The 23,790-nt window shown below is 33.2% G+C and overlaps 2 protein-coding genes across 5 annotated transcripts; one reads left to right on the top strand and one right to left on the bottom strand.

The window, feature by feature from the left end:
• Positions 1-627: 627 nt before the first annotated feature.
• On the bottom strand, positions 628-13,449 carry LOC120121583. Of its 3 annotated transcripts, none has more exons than XM_039140904.1 (4): positions 13,024-13,444; positions 12,750-12,919; positions 11,606-11,821; positions 628-646 (listed from the first exon to the last, which is right to left on the bottom strand). In XM_039140904.1, exons 1-3 carry the CDS (start codon positions 13,271-13,273, stop codon positions 11,699-11,701), a joined length of 543 nt encoding a protein of 180 aa, XP_038996835.1. In that variant the 5' UTR covers positions 13,274-13,444; the 3' UTR covers positions 628-646; positions 11,606-11,698. The 3 variants fall into 3 exon arrangements, with proteins under 3 accessions (XP_038996835.1, XP_038996836.1, XP_038996834.1); XM_039140905.1 differs by lacking the exon at positions 628-646 and adding an exon at positions 11,413-11,570 and having other exon boundaries at positions 11,603-11,812; positions 13,024-13,449; XM_039140903.1 differs by lacking the exon at positions 628-646 and adding an exon at positions 11,413-11,570 and having other exon boundaries at positions 11,603-11,821.
• Positions 3,921-8,079, top strand: LOC120121582 (zinc finger CCCH domain-containing protein 40-like). 2 transcript variants are annotated; one of them, XM_039140901.1, is made up of 5 exons: positions 3,921-4,020; positions 4,427-4,601; positions 5,370-5,639; positions 6,426-6,649; positions 7,091-8,079. In XM_039140901.1, exons 2-5 carry the CDS (start codon positions 4,497-4,499, stop codon positions 7,971-7,973), a joined length of 1,482 nt encoding a protein of 493 aa, XP_038996832.1. In that variant the 5' UTR covers positions 3,921-4,020; positions 4,427-4,496; the 3' UTR covers positions 7,974-8,079. The 2 variants fall into 2 exon arrangements, with proteins under 2 accessions (XP_038996832.1, XP_038996833.1); XM_039140902.1 differs by lacking the exon at positions 3,921-4,020 and having other exon boundaries at positions 4,461-4,563.
• Positions 13,450-23,790: the final 10,341 nt, after the last annotated feature.

The following is a 23,790-nucleotide window of genomic DNA, read 5'->3' as shown; positions in this document are numbered from 1 at the left end:
TTTTAAAAATATTTACAATATTAACACCCGATTTTTACACGTGGCTGGAAAGCACATCCCTGAAAACGCGCCTTACGTCCACATAAGCAAAACCCAGTAAAGCGCATCCCCGAGGACGCGTCTTTTTGCCAGTTCAGCCAAAAGGGTGTTAGTTAGGGAAATATTGGTCAAACGGTGTTATATCCGGAAATATAGGTCTATAGGGTGTTAGTTAGGTCAAATCGCCGGGCATAATGAGCAGTCGATGGCGGTAGAGGCAGTCATGCCAGTGGCGACAACAGAGGTGGCAGTGACGACAGTAGATATGGTAGTGCAATAGGGCTTGGCGGCGGCGGTGGCTACCCCCTAGGGTCATGGTGAAAACCCTAGGTCTCCATCTCATTTGGGCTATTGGATCAAAGGCATATCTAACGGCCAAGAACACTGGCGGCTGTAGTGATGATAGAAAACACTAAATTGTTGGGTTGGTCCGATTGGTTTCTTGGTCTTGGGTCTGGTATTTTTTAGGACTTCGGGTCATTTTGGGTTGGTGGATTGGGTCGAGTTGTGGGCCTTCGATTCGTTTTATATTTTTCAATTGGGCCATTCTATGTAACCTACAAAATAAATAAAAATGAAAGTAAATATTTATTTATAAATATATATAATTATTTACAAATTAATTATAATAAATATAATTAACACAATTAAAATTAATTCCCACAATTAATAGCACATTTAATATTCAATTGGGTATTTTTTAGGACTTCAGGTCATTTTGGGTTGGTGGATTGGGCCGAGTTGTGGGCCTTCGATTCGTTTTATATTTTTCAATTGGGCCATTCTATGTAACCTACAAAATAAATAAAAATGAAAGTAAATATTTATTTATAAATATATAATTATTTACAAATTAATTATAATAATATAATTAACACAATTACAATTAATTCCCACAATTAATAGCACATTTAATATTCAATTGGGTATTTTTTAGGACTTCAGGTCATTTTGGGTTGGTGGATTGGGCCGAGTTGTGGGCTTTCGATTCGTTTTATATTTTTCAATTGGGCCATTCTATGTAACCTACAAAATAAATAAAAATGAAAGTAAATATTTATATATATATATATATATATATATATATATATATATATATATATATATATATAATTATTTACAAATTAATTATAATAAATATAATTAACACAATTACAATTAATTCCCACAATTAATAGCACATTTAATATTCACAATTAATATTCACAATCTCAAATAATTAAATTTTAAATTGCACTTTCATATAACACTTTTAAAAATTCGTTTTTACATTACTTTTATTAGTCACTTTTCAAAAAGTTCCGCTAAACTAACTCAAATTACTTTAGCTTTTGGTATAAAGCAAATTTCTTTCTTCTAAAGAAAGAGGGGAATTACATTGTGCTAGATTAAGTTCCAAAACCAGTAAAGTATAGGGACTAAAACCATAATTAAACCCTAAAATTTAAAATATATATGCATGCTTACAACAACAGTAAAGACGTGTTATCGGAGATCAAACTCAGGTCACCCACGTGACAGGTAGGAATACTCACCACTGTACTACAACGAAACGACGTTTTGATGGTAAAATGTTAATAATTAAATCTGTTAAAATAGAACCATAGTAAAGAGGAGGCTTTATAATGGCGCTGCAAATCTCCAACCGCCCAACGGTATTAAGCTAAGCTCTTTTTTCCCATTGATTGCCTTTGAAAATGATTTAAGAGGTTCCCCTATAGCAAAGGATTTCCAATGGATGCACTTGCATCCATTGATTGCAGCACTTTTTGTGAAGGAATGTTACTTGAGATATCATTGCATGACATTTTCAAAGATACTGCTCGGTCATAGATGATTGAAAGAAACTCTAGGACGTGATCTTTGTTGAACATCTTTATGGACATGGATATGTGCATTCTACAGTTTGCTCAAGTTCAATTTGCCTTTGCTCCCAGACAAGTTAATGGAATGGATTGGAAGCCTATGTACTTTTTTTTTGATCAAGATTAAAATGACAGGTGGGTAGCAATGTACTTTTTAAGCCTCTGCAATCCTATTTGCTAATTGATGGAAGAGTCCTTCAAAACAAAGAAAAAAAGATTTACATATGATAAAGAATACTAAATGTAATCCAATTGCTTTTTCAGCCCTTTAAATTGATATATATCTGTGAAATGAAAAACCATATTATAAATTTTAAATTATTTTATAAATATGTTGAAGAAAATAAAATATAATTTATGCATATTATAATAATTTTACACAACTTATCGTATGCTATATTTCTTGCGATTCTTTTTTAATACAATCATTGGTATTCAACTCATTGATTGTTAATATAGATTAGATATTGTAGAGGTCATTATGAGATAATGACTTTCATTCTAATTTGCTCCATTCATAACACTATACTTCAAACATATGATTAAACCCTAGATTTAAATATATAAGCTTAAATATAAGACACCGTTCCCAGGGAACACACTCTAGTAACCCGCTAGACAAGCGAGAATACTCACCACTATACTACAACTACTTGATGTTCTTATGACAAAATGTTAACAATTAAATCTGTTACAATAACGAATCATAATGGCACTGCAAATCCCCAACCTCTCGACAGTATTAAGCTAAGTTTTTTTTCCCCATTGATTGCATTTGAAAATGATAAAAGAGGTTCCCCTATAGCATAGGATTTCCAATGAATGCACTTGCATCCATTGATTGCAGCATTTTTTGTGAAGGAATGTTACTCGATATATCATTGCATGACATGTTCAAAGAGACTGTTCCGTCATGGATGATTGAAAAAGACTCTAGGCCGTGATCTTTGTGGAACATCTTTATCGACTTGGGTCGGTGCATTCTACATCTAGCTCTTTGAAATTTATCTGTGAAATGAAAATCATATTATAAATTAAATTTTAAAATATTTTTATTAATATTTTTTTATTGATATGGTGTAAGTACAAGGTAGTATATGTTCAAAGATAACTCAAACTCATTTGATATTGAACGCACACACCCCTAACATTCCCGATGCTTGAACCCAGAACTTTAAGGAGTAACAACAATTCATTTATCACTGACGGCACTCGGTTCGTAATATTATAAATATGTTGAAACAAATAAAATAAAATTTATGTATATTATATGAATTTTACACTATTTATTCTATGTTATTTTTCTTGTAATTCTTGTTGGTATAATCACTAATATTCAACTCATTGGTTAAATAATTTGGATTGGATATTGTAAAGATCATTATGAGATAATCTCTTTCAATCTATTTTACTCAATTCGTAACAATAGACTTAAAACATATGATTATACTTGAGAAATATAATTTATCATCTTATTGGACCAACCTATAATTAATTTCTTATGATTATTATGAATATTTTTTCCTATAGGTAAAGATTGATTAAGGATAAACTATATATTTAGTCACTTAATGCGATTTTATTTTGGTCACCCAACTATTTTTTTAAACTTTTCTTTAAAATATTTCATAATGTTATGTTTTAGTTCCGTTTTGATCACTCAACGCTAAACAATTAACGGCGATGTTAATGTATTACCATAAGGTAAAGCCATGTCATCATTGAAAAATAAAAAATTGCCACATCAGCAGTTATGTTGATATTTTAATAATGGGTGACCAAAACGATGATTTTAAAAAAATAGTTGGATAATCAAAACGAAATCATAGAAATGGTTGAGTGACTAAATACGTAGTTTACTCTTATTATAAATATTTTTAAGGCTTTACTTATGGCCCAGTATGAGCCCAAACACGCAATATCCAGAAGAGATTAAAAAATTAATACTTCTAATAAAAAGAGTAAAGAAAAAAAGAAAGAAATTTAAAGAGCGCAAAAGCAATCTCTTCCCTATACCTCTCTTGCGGCGGCCCTGCGAGATATCTTTCGCTTCTGCCTACCTATCATTTTCACAGCTGAATTCAATCGCCGGCTCAACTTATCGATACCGGTTCAGGTACTTTCTAGACTCTCTATTACAACCTTTGATGTCCTTATTTTAAACTTTTCTGTGTTTCTTTTGTGATTTTCTTGTTGTAGCTGGTTTATAAAATTTAAATTGTTGTAGTCGAATTTGAAAATACGGAAAAAACGAAATTATAGTTTTGGAACTTTTTTTTCTTCAAATAGTCCACATACGTGAATTTGCCTTTGATCTGAGTTGATAGGGTTTATACATAATAATAATTGAATGATTTTTTTTAAATGTTCTTACGATAAATAATTGTATACTAAAAAAGAAATATCTGCTAAATTGTCCTTTATTTATATTTGGTATTTTTTTAGGATCTTCGTTGTCACTGCAAATTCATGCTGGATATTGTTAATAAGGTTTTGATACAGCATTCTTGTTTCTCTTAAAGTAACTTGCAGTTGGAATTAAGGACATAGGGTACGAATTAAAGGCCTACACGACGTTCTGTAAAATATACAATGGCACACCGATTGTTAAGAGATCATGAGGCTGATGGCTGGGAACGCTCTGACTTCCCTATCATTTGTGAATCATGCCTTGGTGATAATCCGTATGTTCGAATGGTATTAACCCTTCTCTCTTTCACACACACAGATACTCTTCAGCCCCTGTTTAGGGATTTGAAATTGCATTTTTTGTGGGAATGGTAAACCGAGATTTCATTAACTAAATGTGGTTTTTGTTTAGATTTAACCTTTTGTTTTTGCTTGTAGTCTTATATCTATATAATGTTAACAATCATGTTTGTGTATGTGAGCAGAGTTGTAAATACAGAAAAGCTTTCGATAATTTGCTCGAGCCTCTTTTTTTTGAAGTGAATATGTAGAATAGAAAATCATTTTTTACGGGGTTACCGGATTTTGATTAGAAGGGACAGGTTTTTTATTTTGCTTTTCTCTTGATTTTTGCAATTTTTTTACCATTGAGAAAAAGTAAACTTGTTATGAGTGTTTCTACATTTGTTTTTTTGGCTTTCAGATCTATGACTTCTATAAACTTAGATAAAATGAAAAAAGATTCTTCAAAATGAATTTTCTGCTTAGAGAACAACAAGAGGAATTACTCTGGCATTCAGGCTTTGATAGTAATACTAATCGAACATATTTGAAAATCCTGTGACCTGTTTATTTTCATTGGTCATTGGTTGAGATGACTCAAATCAGCTTCTTGATAAGCAGCTAGAAAGGATTATGACATGCTTATTTGGTTAGACTATGGTTCTGAACCTAATAGATTCTCCGTGGAGTTTGAATATAATTTCTTTTTGTTTCTTTAATAATTTAAATTTCTGTGTTTTTACTCTTATGGGTTTCTTTACACACTGACTACAGACTAAAGCAGATTATGATAAGGAGTGCAAGATTTGTACACGGCCATTTACAGTCTTTAGGTGGAGGCCTGGTCGTGATGCAAGGTATAAGAAATCTGAGGTTTGTCAAACATGCAGTAAGTTGAAAAATGTTTGTCAAGTCTGCCTTTTAGATCTTGAATACGGATTGCCCGTTCAAGTTCGGGATACTGCTCTTAGTATAAACTCCAATGATGCCATTCCTAAGAGTGATGTGAACAGAGAGTATTTTGCTGAAGAGCATGATCGCAGGGTATGTATTTCCATGCTTAACAGCTATCTTTTAGTGTCATTTTATGAAGAGAGTGAAGCTGCTAAAAGTGTCTTCTTATATGAAAATTTTTTAGCAAGTTCCCGGTAAACTGAATGCAATCCTTTTGGTTGTAATTGTTGTTGCTGAAGCATGTTGAATGTTATACCTGCTGTAAAGATACTTCTGCATTTCTATCATGCATTAGTAGAGATTTGCAGACTGTGAAAGCTGAAACCCTTTTGTCATCTCATGTGCAGGCCAAATGCACAAGTGCTTCATTCATTTTTTCAGTTGATATAGTATACTATCTATCCTCCTTGTCCACTTAGTGCCCAGCATTTGATTCGTGCTAAGAGTTTAGTTTTGCGTATTCAGTGCATCACATTTGGGTTTGTAGATTTTTGAGGTGTCACTTACTGCATATTATCATTGAAATGAAGAATAAATTTCTTATGATGTTTAAAATTTGATGTTGCAGCTTTACCGTCAGATTTTGTTGATTTTTAGTAGTTGTCTTTAGGCATATAATTTTGATAGAAATTGTAAGATATGGTAATGTTCTATGGAATTGCTTTTATAAGTTCTGCTCCATAATTGGTAAATCTGTCATATGTCCACTTTTCTTCTCTATATGCATGGATGCTTCAAACTCTATAGATGTGCGTGCGAATGAGATGGAGTTGACGATTTTAAGTGTGCCTTATTTATTTGTTTTAGATTACTCTAATGACCTATTTCCTTTGTGGTTTTCTCTTATGCTTAGTTAAGTAAATTTATGGATTGCAGGCAAGAGCCGGTTTAGACTATGAATCCTCATATGGGAAGGTACGGCCAAATGACACTATTATGAAACTTCAGAGAACAACACCATACTACAAAAGAAACCGAGCACATATTTGCAGTTTCTATGTGCGGGGTGAATGTACTAGAGGTGCCGAGTGCCCTTATAGGCATGAGATGCCAGAAGCTGGGGAGTTGTCCCAGCAAAATATAAAAGACCGCTACTATGGGTAAGCTCTTTTTCTCTTTTTTATTTTTTAAACAATAAAAAATTAAATGAACTTAGCTTTCATCTTATGAGCACTCTCTGGAAGATAGTTTAGGCATTAGCCCTTAAAGAACATCCCTTCTTATTTGGTCACAGAGTTGGGATGGTCTCGTCATGAACTTGATATTATTTAGTCTTTTTAACAGCATGTCCTTTCCCTCACTGGTTCTGGCCTTTTGTGTGAATTTGTTGTGTTAATTATCAAATGCTTTTGGCTGGGAAAAGCGGTGTCACTGGTCATGAAGGCATGAACTATTCTGCCCTCGTGTTTTTTAGTTTACTTTTTATTTCCTCATCATTTAGATATTAGTGATAATGTTGCAATTCATTGACACAACGTAATATACTTGCACAAGCAGATGATGCTTGCCAATATTGAGAATGACTCTCTATTCATGCCCAGGGTGAATGATCCTGTGGCTCTGAAGCTACTTAACAAGGCTGGTGAAATGCCTTCTCTGGAAGCTCCCGAGGATGAAAGCATTAAGACACTTTACGTCGGTGGTCTGGATAAAAGGATTACTGAACAGGATTTGAGGGATAACTTTTATGCCCATGGTGAAATTGAATCGATAAGGATGGTCCTTGACAAGGCATGTGCCTTCATCACGTACACAACCAGAGAAGGTGCTGAGAAGGCTGCAGAAGAGCTTTCTAGCAAGCTAGTCATAAAGGGTCTTAGGCTAAAGCTAATGTGGGGGAAGCCCCAGGCACCAAGACCCGATTCAGAGACCTCGGATGGAGCTAGGCAACAAGCTGCAGTGGCTCATAGTGGAATGTTGCCTCGAGCAGTAATATCTCAGCAGCAGAATCAATTCCAGCCATCTGGGCCTGGCATGCAGGACCAACCCCCACCTATGCAGTATTTTAACATCCCACCACCACCTCAGTTCGACAGAGCATACTATCCATCAATGGATCCTCAAAGGATGGGTGCCCTTGTTCCGTCCCATGATGGAGAGAACAAACCTGGACCAGAAAAACAAGGCCAACATTATCCCTATCAAGCTATCCCACCTCTGCCACCTGGGCAATATCCTCATCAGCATTATCCACCATATGGGTACATGCAACTGATGCCACCTTATCAGCAGTATCCTCCTCCTCATTCAGCAATGCCTCCGGCTCGTGGCCCACCGCAACAGTATCAACATTCTGGACCACCAAGGCCTCCACCACCTGTGAGTGCCCCTTCAACAAGCGCATCACCAGCATCTACATCGTCATCAGGTTCTGCCCCAGCAGCGCCAAGGCCATCAGCTGAATCTGGTCCATCTCATTATTGAAGGTTTCTGTTGGTTTTGCTAATGTAAGGATGTACCATGTTAACTCTCAGCATTATTGTCTTGACTTCAAAAACATATTTGCTTTAATAATCAATGTTCCCCCTCCCCCCTTGTGAATTAGTATGTTAAAATTTCCTCTGAAAATTGTTGTGGATGTAATGAATTGTTGCGAAATCTTGGACCAAATAACTAGTTTGAAAGAGGTAGCGTGCCTTGCGCGATCGAACGGTTCTTGAAATTGAAATTGAATTGATTTCCAAATCCCTGAAATACTTGAGAAAACTATATAACAAATTAGAATAATATGTAGGAACAATTAATACTTTGTAAAAAGAGTGAGATATAGCTTAAATGTGTTTTTTCAATCAAATCTGGTTATCTCTGTCTCTGCACGCTTGAATTCAACTTTTGTTCAATCCTCTAATTGACATCCTAATATCGTGAAAAAGAAATCCATTATTAAGGTCTCAAGGTTGAATTTGATTATTTTAAACGGAGCTGGTTGAAGTAATGAATACAAACGGAAGAATTATTGTTCGACCAACGGAATTGATTCGAGTGGTAAGCAACTTGATATTATTTAAGTAAATTTCAATGTTTTTAAAATCGAACCGGACCTTAATCCGGTGAAGGTACTGATTCACTGGTTCAACCGTTGTTCAACCGGGTTGAACCGGTTTATATAAAATGATATATTTTTTAAAATTTTACATAATATTCAAATTAATATATATATATATATATATAACACTTTTTTTAAGTTTACAATATTATACATCACCGAACAACAAAATATGGGAAATGCAACTAAGAATCACAAAATTCAAAGTTGAGAGTGAGATACAAGCAACAGGGTAAGAGCATTTGGTTGTAATCTGTAAACCCTGCAAAGATTACAACACCGTCCTCAAATTACCAAAGCCTAATCAAATTTGTATTAACGGAACACAGTGTTGGTTCTTTGCCAAATCATTCACAATTGAACTTCATGCAAGTTCACATGTTTATCAGATCAATTTATTACTTCTCAGTGTCGATGTCAATCCCGTTGACAGAATAAGTAATGCGCAGGCAACAACACAGAGCTCATCGAAACTGTGTTTCTGCTACTACAGCACTACAGAAAAACGTTAACTTTAGTTCTAATGATTTGGTAGTATTTGATTGGAAGATTGATGATCAAAGCTTAAAGTCAGAAGGCAAAATCTTTTGATGCTTGAGAAACTCATAGAAACGAAAACCATATTCGTCACACTTGGAGTTTGAGCTCCAAATTGGACAAATGAGAGAAAACGCGATAGAAAAGCGTGTAATTTGGCGGAAGAGTGGAGAACTGCATGTTCAAAAGTCTAAAGAGTAAAAATAGGATAACAACATAATCTCACATGGTTAATAAACATAGAAGAGCATCCCAATTGATTTCCATAAATAATAGAGGTAATTTGATATTCAAAATTATTAAAAGGAGTAAAAAAAAATAGTTAAAACAGAACCGGCGGTTCAAGCCGGTTTTGTTGGTTCTAAGCTGGTTTTATCGGTTTTCAGTCGGTTTTGTCGGTTCTTAGTCAGTTTACACCGGTTCATTGCAGAACTGGTTTTGGAAGTTGACCGGATCGGACAAGCAACTGGTTCTTGGTTCAATTGGTCGAACTAATCCGTCCGGTTCGGTTTTGATAACTATGGTAAATTTTGAGTTTGAGGTATTTTATATGTAGAAAATTCTCGTTGAGAGAATCATCCACCAAAACTAAATGTGCGTCCCATATTAATCCGAATTAGTTGGGATAAAGCTTTGGAATTCTCGTTGGAGATTCATTCACCAAAACTAAATGTACGACCTAGATTAATCTGATTTAATAACGACAAAGTTTTGAGAAATCAGAAAGACAAAAAAATTAATATACATCCCTTTCATGTACTTATAGGTTTAAGAGAGGGCAACAAATTTTTTTAATATTCAGCCCTTTCGTGTATTTATAGGTTGAAGACAGAGCCCAAATGTTTTTTACTTGAGCTTCTCTGATTAGGGATGTGCACGAGATTCGAATCTAACAGATTTTGATTCGATTCAACTTGATCTGCTTAGAAATATTTTTTAAAAAATTTTGGGTTTGAGTCGGGTCAGGTTTTTTATAAGTTATGTTCGGGTCGAGTTAAGTCAAGTTTAGGTTTAGGGTGAAAAATATCCGGTCCCATCCGAAAATATATAATTTTACTTTATAGTTAGGAATAATTAAAATAATACTTATATATATATATATTATTTTTTCAATTAAATATACATGATTATTGAATAAAATAATATTTTTAATAGATTTATTATTTCGGGTCGGATGAGATCGAATCCGAATTTTATCTCAAAAAATCAAGTTGGATTTAAATAAGGTGAAATGTGTATATTTTTTGAATCATGTGATCGAAAGATGTATAATTTGGTCCAAACAATTGGAGGTTTCAAATGTACCACTTCTCTTGCAAAGCATTAAATAATGAACGTATGATGCATATATATGCATATATATATATATATATATATATATATATATATATATATATATATATATATATATATATATATATACAACTCCTAAAAGATTGAAGCTGAAGATATTCGGTTACCAAATATCTGTCATGATGACTCTCATTATTAAAACAGCTCAAGCTTTAACTTTACAATACTACCTTTGTTAGGGAAGCAAAAAAATCCTTCACATTTAAATTTTAAAAATAATATATATATGTTAATAATAAATTCCAAGATATATATGTCTTGTATAATGGACAAAGTCCATTACAAGTTCCTATGGCTATATTATATAAAAAGGTCTATTTTAATCCTTTAATTATAAAAACAAATATTTAAATTCTTGTACATTTGAAAAAAAAATAACATTTGTCTAAAATATTAAAATAATAGTTAATTGATTTAAATACCCTTTAAGTCTCCAATTTAAAAATTGAGCAAATCAATCTCTCTTAAAAAATTGAAAAATAATTTAATCTGTATATTATCCAACCTCGATTAATAGGCAATCGAGAGAACGCACCAGATCAAACCCACAATATGGCTATTTAGACGACAGCTGAAAGCAAATCATACAAGAAAAGATCCATTGGATGTTTATGATTGATCAATTGCTCCTACTTTCAAATTTGGAATTTTAAACAAATCACTATTACCAGTCCTTTTATAAATTCTTTTTTGGCAAAAAGGCCATTCTAAGTGGAGAGACCACTGGCATTTGCCGGAACCTATATGCCTTTTATTTGGATGGAGGTGATATTTGAGTAAAACTCTCTCAACAATCATAACCCCCAAGAACATGAGAAAACAAGTGGTGATATTTAAATGTGTGAAATGCAACAACGCAAAGCGGTTGAGTTTCAGAGAGTCTGAGAAGCTTTGAACATTAAAATGGAAAGAGAATCAAATGAAAATGACAAAAGGATCATTACATTTATAATCTTCTAAAAGTCCAAATGGTTTTACATCTAACACAAACTCTACCTCTCTAAAACCTACGACAAAAAGATAACCATACCATGAAGGTGTTGGAAAGAGTGAAAGGAAGGGTTTTTCTTTTTATATATATATATATATATATATATATATATATATATATATATATAGTTGCTTGCTTTTTATTGGTGCAGGCAATGGGGCAGAGAATGACAGAAGAAGAAGAAGAAGAAGAAGCCTGCAATATGCAACTGTACATTGCATTTCAAATTCCAATCTCTGCAATGCTCTGCAGCGCTGGTCTCCATTGCCCACCCCCGCCGTGATGTCTGCCCATGTACCTACCGCCACCACCGCTGCTTCCGGCTCTATTAACTTCCTGCTCCACCTGCAAAACATTAAAGGACAAAGACAAGTAGACAATGGCACCCATAAGAGAATGACAATTCCATGAAACTTTTGTTTGGAGGGGTTCCATTATTTGATTTGCATGAAAAAGTTTGTGGGCTCTCCTAGTCAAATTTGAAACCAAGCTTCCAGTACCTCTGAATCCTATTCATTGGTCTTATCCATTCATTTGCATTACACCACACCCATGCGAAGAAGACAAGATATTGGACTAAATTCTCATGGACCAATTTATCAACCACCTAAACCTAGTTGTTTAATTAGGCTTTTTTGTAGGCACACACACGTGCACACCTTCACCACTAATTGCATACAAACAAACCATAAAGTACTTTTATGCTAACAACAATTTTAAAAAAAATATTTATAATGATTACTGACACATCTAACACTCAACAATATAGGGGGAAAGTGCCAAATTACACCAAAACAATTAGTTAAACGATTTTCAACATAAAAGTGTGTTAAATTTGTAAAAAAAAAAAAGAAGAAATATGCCTCGAGATCTGTCATTTAAACGAAGTTCAGATTCTTCTAAGTTTTCAGACGATTACATTTTTTAACTTATCAATTCATAAAGATGAAAGTGGGGGAAATACTACGCCCTTTGCAGATGAAGATCTTCCTTTTTAACTTTTTTTTTTTTACTTTTCAGACCATACAAGTTTACTTTTTTCTGCCTCGAAATGACAAATTCTGCAGAAAAAAAAGAAGAAGACTTGGAAGCAAATGACCACATAATTAAGGTTATGAATTAAATTTCTTGAAATTCGAGACCCAAATTAATACTATACTTGTTTCAGAAGCTTAGCTCATCTTTCCCTGAAAAGTTTTTGTTAATTTTCAGGAAACTTGAAAGAGTAGTTCACGCATACAGTGTTCAAAGGCTTTGAGCTTAGTTTAATTACCTTAACATCACTGTTGTTCTGAGGTTTCGAGTTAAGTTTAGTGTTCATATCGGAAGCAGTTCTGGGCGAATCCTTTCTCTTCAACTCCATGCCAAGCCCAAGCCCTCCATTTTCTTTCAACAGTTTCCCAAGTTTCACGCACTTCTTTGCAGCAAATTCGTTCAGAACATCTGTTCAAAAGAATCCCCAATATTAAGCACATAAGAAAACGAAAAAACAGGATCTTTTACAAGCTATGCAAGTAAGAGATTTAAGTAGTAAGCAAGGGAATCACCTTCAAAGCTGACGAGTCGATAAACATGGCCGATCAACAAAGTGTCATCAGGCTTCAAGAGCTTGAGCTGCTTAACCGGCGTACCATTTTCGTTCTTTAAAGTCGGGGAGGTAACCACGAGTGCAACGTAATGGCCAGGATTCAAACCCATGATTTCATTAGCACTAACAGACCAGTAAATCCTCTGGATCTTGTTCCCCGGGTGTTGAATCACCACGGTGGCTGCCTCAGCTGCTTGACAGTTCCCCATACGAATCTCTTTTCTTTAGTTTTTAACAGTAAAACTTGAAAACAAACAATGAACGTATATTGTGTTTTACGGAGCAGTGTGAGTGTCGTTGAATAATTAAAGAGAGGAGTTTAAAGGAATTAAAGGGGGTGGCTTGAAGGGGAGGTGGAGGTAGTTTGGGGAAATGATGGAAGGCAAAGGCAAAGGGTGGGTTATAATTATATGATGAAAAAAAGGAAGCGTAAATGCGAGACAGTGGATTTTCATTTGGTGCGTTCTGGGAGGTTTTGTAAGCTTATACTTTACATGTTTCGGCCAGATGTTGACCCGTTTCCATAAATGAGTTCATTTTGAAATTTCATGCCTTCAGATTTGGAATTTCATTTTTATATTTTCATTTCATAAATTTAATTCTGTTTGCAAAGGAGACGTGTTAGATATGCAAAAGTAGCGTCTGCCAAGTGTGGTTGCATCCTCATTTTGCAATTTAATCACATTTATATGGTCAGCTGATGCAGGAAGCTCTTTGCTTTGCCTTTGCTTAATTGGATAAAGGACCATCCACTGCTCCCACTTCACACTCCAACCCTACCCTATGGCCATGGATGAATCCAGACAAAGATACTCCTTCCGCTAAAAATAAATAAATTTTATGTATCTTAATTATTTTTTTATATTTTTATTAAAAATATATTTTCATCCTCTTAAAATCTATAAATCTATTTTATTTTAAAATTTTATAAGTTTATCTTTCCTCACATAAAAATGACCCTATCGTCTAAAGAAGTTCGGGGCAGGGAGAAGTGATGCATGTTTTGTGTATTAAACTTGGGCAATTTGACCTAAAAATACTCTAAAAATTAAATATCTTCAACCAGACACTTTTCTTTGAATATTTATCGATCTAACACCCTTTTAAGGAAGAGAGAAAAAAGGCACGTTGCACGAGATGTGCCTTCCAGAGATTTTGCTGACCCAATGCCATGGTGGACGCACCTTTGAAGACACATTTCGGGACACACGCTTTTTATTCTCGGGTTTCTGGTTTTTTGTTGGGTTTCTAAATTTTAAAAAAAAATAAAAATTATTTTAAACAAATTTAATTTAATCTTATCATTTTTCTTATCGGGTTCAAACAGTTATTTTTGCACGGAGTGTATTGTCAAAAAAATTAAAAATTAGAAAATGATACTGCTTTATTTTAATACATGAATAGGGTAGTGCTTTATTTTAATACATAAATAGGGTACTACTTTATTAAGTTCATTGATTGTTAAAAGTTATAAAATGATCATCAGACTATAGAGTGTTATTCTGTTGAGTCTCCCGACTATTAAAGTTATAAAATGATCACATGACTATTCATTATATTCCAAACTCGTCATTTTCTGTTGAAAAATGGACGATATTATAATCTGAACGTTAACATATTGATTGTGATATGATAAATTCTGATATCAAAATTAAACTACTATCATATATCAATCATCGTGCTAACCTCAAGCTTAAACAACCTTCAATTTTATAGCCATCATATCTCAAAATTACCCTTTTACCTAAAAAAATCATACAACTAGATTCAGTGGTGCATTTAGAAATGCTTTTTTAGGGTCAATACATATACATTAATTATAGAAATTTTTTATATGAGATAAATATAAATAAAATTTCAGCATAGACACTTTTAATAAAATTAACAATTAATATAAATAATTTCGACCTCCAATACCCACCCTAAAATCCATTTGCATCCACCACAGACTAGCTGAGATATTTTATAGTCAGTAAGTGTTTTGTTACTTACCAATTCATTGTTCTTCATGTTACCTTGTACCTAAAGATATTGGTGGGTTTTCTATGGGTTTTGCATTATTTTTAATAATATTAAAAGTAATGATCATATAACATCATAATTACTTTGAGATAATTGGTGCAACAACGTTACATGATTTAGTAGATACAATGATTGAAAAATAATTTGATCATATGTTAATTAATTAATACTATGATCTGTTGACTTATATGCATCTTGGGTTTTTCCTTTTATAGATAAGGAAACTAGTATATATAAATATATATATACTGCAATTCATTAACTAAATTTATCATATTAAATAAAGTGGAACAAAAGCAAGTATATTGAGAAACTAAATTTGCATCAAAAGTCCTTAAAAAAGAAAACTGAAAATCTCGTTATAGGAATAGCTATCTAAATATATATGAAAGAGATCTTTTACTCTTTTATTACTAATCTTTGGCGTGTGGAAATTATGGAGAATTCTCATTTCTTTGGGAAGTATTTGATTCATAATCAGCCAAATTTAGATATCACAGAAAAGATTAGCAAGTGATTAATAGTACATATAACACCCATAAAGAAATATTTAAAATAGAAATTACTTTAAAAATAAATATGTAATGATCATTTAGGGGTTGTTTGATAAAATAAAATGAGTGGTCTGAATGATTCAGTGGTCTGAATGATTCAGTGGTCTGAATGATTCAAAGGCTCTGTATGAATTGGCTCTGAATGTGACATGTTGTTTGATAATGGTTCTGAATGTACAATCTGAATTATGATTATTTTCATTTTTACCTTCATAATGATTTATTATATTATATTATAAGATATGATTGTTTAATAAGACAACATGTGAAAAAATAGGTATTATGGTAAAATAACGGGTGCTTAATGATTCAGAATATACTTTAATACTGAATCATTCAGCAATATTTTACTGTTTTATTCAGTATAGTCTTCATTAAGAGGTGAGAAAACCCCTTAGTCATTTTAGAAAATTAAACAACTTTATTACCAACATATTGAAAACAAAATTGTTTTTGAAAAGTCCATTGGTTGATGTAGATGCAGCTTTGCCTTATTTTCGTCTCATTTAGGAACTTTAAATGGTTTCTCCTTTCTTTTCTTTCCTCATTCGGAATTAAATATCTATTCATTATTAGACCATCAAAAAGCCTTTTTTCCCCTTCTCCAGTATGCATTGCTTTAACCCTTTTCCCCCTTCATTTCCCTCATAAATTCCTCCTTTGAAACTGTGAATTTACCAACTAACCACTTTTAAATTGCTAATAATCAATATTTTTAAAACCGGACTGGACCTTAAATTGGTAAAGCTATTGGTTCACCGGTTCAACCGAGGTTAAACCACGGTTGAACCGATTTATATAACATAATATTTTTTAAAAATTTTATATAATATTCAAAGCAATATATATATATATATAATACTCTTTTTAAGTTCACGATATTAAAATGTATAAAAATATCATAAGTCATAACATATATATAAGTTAAATACCACAATATCAAGTGAAACAAAATATTCAAATCAACTACAACATAATATTTAAGGTCAATACCTAATGAAATTCATCAACAACTAAATAAAAAAAGTACATAATTGATACAAGTCTCAATCATCATAATATTCATTGAAATTGATCCCAAAAATTGTCATACTACAATTTAGGGGCTAAATTGTATAATTATAAAGTGGTGAATTCAAAGTGGTATTTTGGAGAAATTAAAGATTAAATTGTAAAATTTCAAAGTTGACAGATCATTTTAGGAAGTTCAGGAAATTCAATGATCTAGTCCTGAATTTAACTATTTTTCTTATATGTTGAAAATATGTATCATTTCTCCAATCAGATTCTGCAGATTTTTCCCATTTTCCACTTTCCCTCAACACTCCTTTGAGTTCCGATCTACTCACCGTCCGGTCACCATTCGACAAACCGAAACCACCATCGTGTTCGTTGTCGAAAGATGAACAAAACCCCTCAAACCTCTTATCGTGAATTGATGTCGTTCGTCGTTAATTTCAATCGGAAGTATAATCGATTTTAACTCAAATTCCGTTAGTTTTTCGTCGATCTGGCCACCCATTTTCGACACCTCCCGCACCATCGTGTTCCTTGCATCGTTCCGAGTCCACTAGAGTCCTCCGTGTCTCCGTCGTCGCCGATGCTTGGAGGGGTGAGAAAGTCAAAGTTTTTGATGTTTCGGAATCGAGCTCTCCACCGTTCAAAATTGTGAGCCGAGCTTGGTAAGTGCCTCAAAATGCCATAAAATATTTTTTAGAAAATTTTTGGGAATTTTTCAGACACCGTAATACTGTTCACGCATCGCACGCGCCACCACCTTAGAGTGGGCTTCGTCTGGAAGCCTGGGGAGCCGTTTGAGCCGAGTCGTTTGAGCCGAGCCGACTGGATCGAGCCGTTTACTGTTGATCATTGTTGACTATTGATCGTTGATCGCCATTGACGAACCTTTGACCATCGTTGATCAGGCGTTGACTGACCGTTGACTTTTTCCGGGTATACCTATCCTGATGTTTTTCGACGTCCTGAGTTCGATTCTGTAGTCTGTTTTGCCAAATTCGGACTCAAAAACCTCAAAATTATCAGTCAAACCCTTTGACTTTGTCTTTGACTCTGACCAAAAAGTTAAAACTTTCGAAAAGTCATTTTTTATGTTTTTCGACGTCCTGAATCCGAATTTGAAGTTCGTTTCATCAAATTCAAACCCAGTAAGCTGGTTTTCACTGATTTATCACCAGATTCAATCCGTTTTACGTAATTAAGTTCTATTTTTGATGAAATTTTTGTTGATATGTATCTAAGGAATTATTGGAAGTTGATTTCAAGATCGAGGACGTTCAAATGGAGTTTAAATGGTCGATCAGTATGGCACGAAAATCGAGGTAATACATTACTACCTCTTTATGCTTTATGAAACATGTTGATAATGGATAAATGTATGAATATATATGGTTGGTCTATTATGCATGTTTGATTTTGGATGGATTCGAACCGAATACGGGTTAAGTGATAAATTAGTTAAGACTCTATTGAATTACAAGTTCTGTGATTGAATGATAAAGGAATCAGTCCTGAATAGGTAAATTATAATATCTTTCATTAAAGGTACTTGGATGATAAATTATGAGAACACTTCGATTAGGTAAAATTACAAAAAATACCCTTATGTTGTAATAAGGACAGGAATTGACTCTGGAAGTTGGATAAGAATTTTTAAAGACATATTGATATGATGAAACTATTGATGTGTATGGAAAATGCTAGTTTTGCTTAGAAAATCTGGATAACCGTTTTTTTACCTCAAAAGGGTTTGTGCAAGATACTAGAAGTCTGTTAAGGAATCATTTCAAGATCAGAGAATGACCGGGGAAAAAATTAACTATATGATCTCTAAATTATAATTATTTTCGTTAAGAGTTAATACTGAAATTATATGGTTAAAAAAATTATGAAAACGCCCTTGAGAGGTAAAAATAGGCCGAGTTGGCCCTGAATGAGAAAGTACTTTGAGGATTCGTACTTAACCCGATAAATTATAGATTTAATTGTTAAGATCTAGTCTTTGTACAGAAAAATTCATGATAACCTGTTTGTAACTTTTGATAAGGCAATTGATTTGAAAATCTCCAAGTTAAGAATAAATTATCGAGGGGTGCTCTTTTGACAGAATTGTTCCAAATGACTGAAATAAATGATAAGTTTAAATTCGATAATAAGATCGAACGGAAGGAAATGATTGTAATACACTGGATATGTAAAATTACCAGAATACCCTTGGAATGGAAATGGCCCAAGAATATCACCAAACTCAGGAATGATTGGATATCATCGAATTTTGAAATTAATGAAATAAAACTGAGCACCAGAATGACCAAAATACCCTTATGGCCTAGGCTAATTAGATGTTTTAGATTAATTAAGGAATTTACATAAGCATATGGGTTATACTACCCTTAAAAGTTATGGAACACATAGTAAACCGGCCAACCAACGCTAGGGCTATATCAGTACCTGAATGACATAGATGTCACTTGAATGCTTGTTCGTCTCCTTAAGTTTGGATAGACTTGACAATTAAATGAAATAAGTAACCTCAATGACTGAGAATTAAATAAGTGATTTGGATGAGTCTGGAAACGTTAATGAACTTACATGATGTAATGTTCTTATGGGTCATGAACTACAAATCAAGTACGTCAGCATTTCATGATATTGTGGAAGCGTGGAAATAAAATAAAGATCATTGGAAGATCTATTCAGCAATGATTCCAAATATGATCTATGGACAAGAATTTGTGATATTTAAGAGTAAATATCCTGGAAGGACAATGAATTGACCAGTCGACAAGCATTAGTTATGGGAACTATTCATCTAGAGTTGTTCGATACTCCAATCAATCGACATAGATTGTAAAGGTCTTGAATCTTCATTTTTCCTTATCAGTTCAAATCACTCGGGTCATATATGAAAACACAAGTAACTCAGATGTAAAGGATTCTAAATACCCTTTTGATTATGTAGAACTTTCGAAAAATGTATGAATAAGATATGATATTGATAAATCACATTCTGAATAACGGATGATTCCGTTAGCTAATAAACTCTTCCAACAATGATTCTTACTTCCGACATTTTATCGATAAACTGAAGATATGTATTTCTCTGCCCGATAAGATTATCCAATATCTCTGAATAATATATGTAAACACTAATATGTTCCCTAATTACGTGAATATTTTATCTGATTTCCGATTTGAACTATGTTCTGATTTCTGATATGAATTCTGTTATGATTTCTGGTATGGATTCTGTTATGATATCTGATATGAATTCTATTTTGATTTCTGATATCTCTTTTTAATGACAGAAAAATGTTTTATTTGGGGGTATTGTTGGAGGAAATATTTCTGCATGTTCCTCAGCTTTATGCTCAGGGCTTTACAAGTTGTGTGGGTTGAGTGTATGGTTCTGTGGAACTTACACAAACAGATTGTGAAAGGATAAGGGTAGTGTTATTTTAAAAAAATATATTTTAAAAAGATCTGTATCTTTTAACTGGTTTTGGCGGGAACACACTAGATAACCTATTCTGACCTCCTGAACTCAGTCATCCAAAATATTTCCCTGAACTAAACGCTCACTATCTGTTACTATCGGAAATATCAGTAGGATCTCTGCTCAACATAAAGATTTGTAGATGTCTGATCCGATAAGGAAATATATGTTTATCTGTATCTACACGTTCTTCAGCATCATCTGGTAGTTCTGTATTACTGAGCTTTCCGAAGCTCGCCCTAATACTCACCATTGCATGTTAAAAGAATTGTATCAGTGCAGTTATCGACTTCAGTAAGGGAGTTCTTCTAGCGTTGTTACAAAGTATGGTACATGTGATTGGGGCATGTAATTGTATTTTATTTTATATACGAGTCTGAAAATCTATTTTATCTCTGTATACTGATAAATCTTTTTATGAATTTCATGTTTTAATAAAAGTTTTAAATTTTCTGAGATTTTTACAGTGGGTCGCTCCGGTGGCCCTAATGTGACACCCTAGATCGGATCAATTTACCCGCATCGGTCTGAGGGGGTTACACAAATTCCAAAATATTGGGAAAAACTTCTTCATTAGTTGAACTACCATCGACATCACCACTTTGAACTTGAAACTTTATAGCATCATTGAACTTGAAAGTCCACAGCATCAAGATCTTCATCACCTAGCAATATGATAAACAAATACAAAGTTAAATTTAAATTCCCAAACAATACTTAACAATTAAAAGTAAAAGTCATAACAAACGACGTCGTTTGGTTTAATTTAAAAAAAAGAACCGTGCGAACCGCCGGTTCACACCGGTTTTGCCGATTCCCAATCGATTCTTTAACGGTTCATTGCAAAACTGATTTTGGAGGCTGACCGGACCGAACAAGCAACAGGTCAAACCGGCCGGTCCGGTCCGATTTTGATAACATTGCTAATAACACTATTTTGTCCTTTTCTTGTTCCTTTAAATGTCCCTCATAAATGAAGTTTAAAAATACTATAATATGTCTCCTTTTTCAAGTCATTTAATTATATATAGATCTATTAATCCGAGAACTTCTGCTGTGCGGCGCTTAAAAAATGGTTAAAAACGACGTGACCTGTTAAACAAGTGACATGTTATGTTATATCATTTAACCGAAAATATTATCAAGTACAATAATATATTAGGTAACGCTTATATAATGTAATAGGTAGCGATTATATTGACATGTTTTCTAACTAAACATGTATATTTAAACCGGTAACATTGTAAATTTACCTATTACATTATAATTATCGGTTTTCATGTTTTTGGGATTGATACAATTTTAAATGTATCGACACTTTATGCGTGCACCTCGTTGTGCTTTCATTTTGGGAAAAAAATATCGACACATATTTAAAGAGTGTCGATACATAATGTAAACCTATTTGCTAATTAACCAATATATTTTTACCAGTTACATTGTAAATTTACCTGTTACATAATAATTATCGATTTCGATGTTTTTTGGATCGATACTTTTCATAAATGCATCGACACTTATGCGTGCACCAGTTTGAGTTCTTCAATCAACAGTTTTAATGATACAAAATCCTAACCAAAAAAATAAAACTAAAACTGACCTAACTTTATCATATATAGATAATAAGAGTATATTATAAGTTTGCGTTGAAACATGTCTGTTTCTGGGTTTTTGTTCTTTGAGAAACTGATAACATGGTGGGTTTCCCAATGTTATTCTTTTGTTACTGCAAAGTTTTTGTTCTTTTCTTACTGGGTTTTGCTTAAAATCTCTAACTTTTTGTATTAAAAAAAATGAAAATTCTGAAATAAAAATGACCACACAAGCACACTTTTTTACTACCAGTTTTGTCATTTCGAGACTGATTTTGTCATATTTTTACCTATTATATTGTTATGGATCGATATATTTTTATAAAGTATCGACACTTTATTGGCGTTATAACTTCTTTTCTTTTAAATTCCAAAAGTGTTGATACTTATAATAAAATATCGACACTTTCAACATATCTGGTAGCTCTTTACCGGTTTTGTCATTTTGAGACCGGTTTTGTTATATTTTTACATGTTATATTGTTATGGATCGATACATTTTTATAAAGTATCGACACTTTATTAGCGCTATAACTTCTTCTCTTTTAAATTCCAAAAGTGTCGATACTTATAATAAAGTATCGACACTATTAACATATCCGATAGCGTTTTACCTATTTTGTCATTTATAGACTGGTTTTGTCATTTTTTTACCTGTTATATTGTTATGGATCGATACATTTTTATAAAGTATCGACACTTTCAATATATCCGATAGCGCTTTACATGTTTTGTCATTTATAGACCGGTTTTGTCATTTTTTTACCTGTTATATTGTTATGGATTGATACATTTTTTTATAAAGTATCGACACTTTCAATATATCTGGTGGCGCTTTACCTGTTTTGTCATTTATAGACCGGTTTTGTCATTTTTTTATCTGTTATATTGTTATGGATTGATACATTTTTATAAAGTATCGACACTTTCAATATATCCGATAGCGCTTTACCTGTTTTGTCATTTATAGACTGGTTTTGTCATTTTTTTACCTGTTATATTGTTATGGATCAATATATTTTTATAAAGTATCGACACTTTCAATATATATGGTAGCGTTTTACCTGTTTTGTCATTTATAGACCAGTTTTGTCATTTTTTTACCTGTTATATTGTTATAGATTAATATATTTTTATAAGTATCGGCACAAACCGACAAGCTAAGTTTGCGGGTTGCTAAATTTTTTAATATTTCTTCATGATTTCCACCTATTACATTATTATTACTCGATATTTCCGGTAGCGTTAAACCAAATTTATCAAATATCTTTTAATATATCTGATAATACCATATATTAACTGTATATTAATCCGACTTTCATGAGACAATCACCTATTAATCCGCCCATATAATTCTTTAGATATGGTATCAGTTGCCATAAAAGCCTTTCTCCGTTTTGGGCCTTTTTCCTTTCTAGGGTATTCTTTTTTGAGAAAATAACCTCAGTGACCAAAAATCTCATATAATATACGATTTTAACCAACTTTTTCCGGATTTGCCAAAATGACCAACAAAATCGCAATGCGATCGCTAATTCGCAACGCGATCTCCATTATCGCAAATTCGCGTTGCATTTTCGCAATGCGCTAGTTGAAAATCGCGTTGCGATGGTCTACAGTATCGTTGCGATTTTCCCAATTCGCAATGCGAATAAGTAAATCGCAACGCGAATTGGGAAAATCGCAATGCGAATAAGTAAATCGCAAAGCGAATTGGGAAAATCGCAATGCGATACTTACTATCGCAATGCGATAATAAAAAATCGCAACGAGATACTTACTTTCACAACGCGATACTGACTTCGCAACGCGATTTACATAGCGCCATTCGTATTAACGCGTATTTTTTTTTCAAATTCCAAACACGTATTTTTTCTTAATAAATCGGAAAATGAACCGTCCATAGTAATCGCAACTCATAACCTCAACCCAAAAACACAACACTCAGTCCCATCTCCATCTCTCACTCTCTACGGCGAAATCCGTCCCCATCTCCGAAGATTTCCGTCCCCATCGCCGGCGAAATCCTCACACCATTCACAGTC

This window comes from Hibiscus syriacus, unplaced genomic scaffold, assembly GCF_006381635.1.
Source record: "Hibiscus syriacus cultivar Baekdansim isolate YM2019G1 unplaced genomic scaffold, ASM638163v2 tig00110377_pilon, whole genome shotgun sequence".
NCBI classification, from domain to species: Eukaryota; Viridiplantae; Streptophyta; class Magnoliopsida; order Malvales; family Malvaceae; genus Hibiscus; species Hibiscus syriacus.
This window is presented reverse-complemented; position numbering and strand designations above follow the sequence as displayed.

Coding starts and splice junctions, on each gene's coding strand:
- LOC120121582 (XM_039140901.1), top strand. CDS start 4,497: ATGGCACACCGATTGTTAAGAGATCATGAGGCTGATGGCTGGGAACGC. Junction 4,602..5,369: donor ATAATCCGTATGTTCGAATG/GTATTAACCCTT, acceptor CACTGACTACAG/ACTAAAGCAGATTATGATAA. Junction 6,650..7,090: donor ATAAAAGACCGCTACTATGG/GTAAGCTCTTTT, acceptor ATTCATGCCCAG/GGTGAATGATCCTGTGGCTC.
- LOC120121583 (XM_039140904.1), bottom strand. CDS start 13,273: ATGGGGAACTGTCAAGCAGCTGAGGCAGCCACCGTGGTGATTCAACAC. Junction 12,920..13,023: donor TCGACTCGTCAGCTTTGAAG/GTGATTCCCTTG, acceptor TCTTTTGAACAG/ATGTTCTGAACGAATTTGCT. Junction 11,822..12,749: donor AGAACAACAGTGATGTTAAG/GTAATTAAACTA, acceptor AATGTTTTGCAG/GTGGAGCAGGAAGTTAATAG.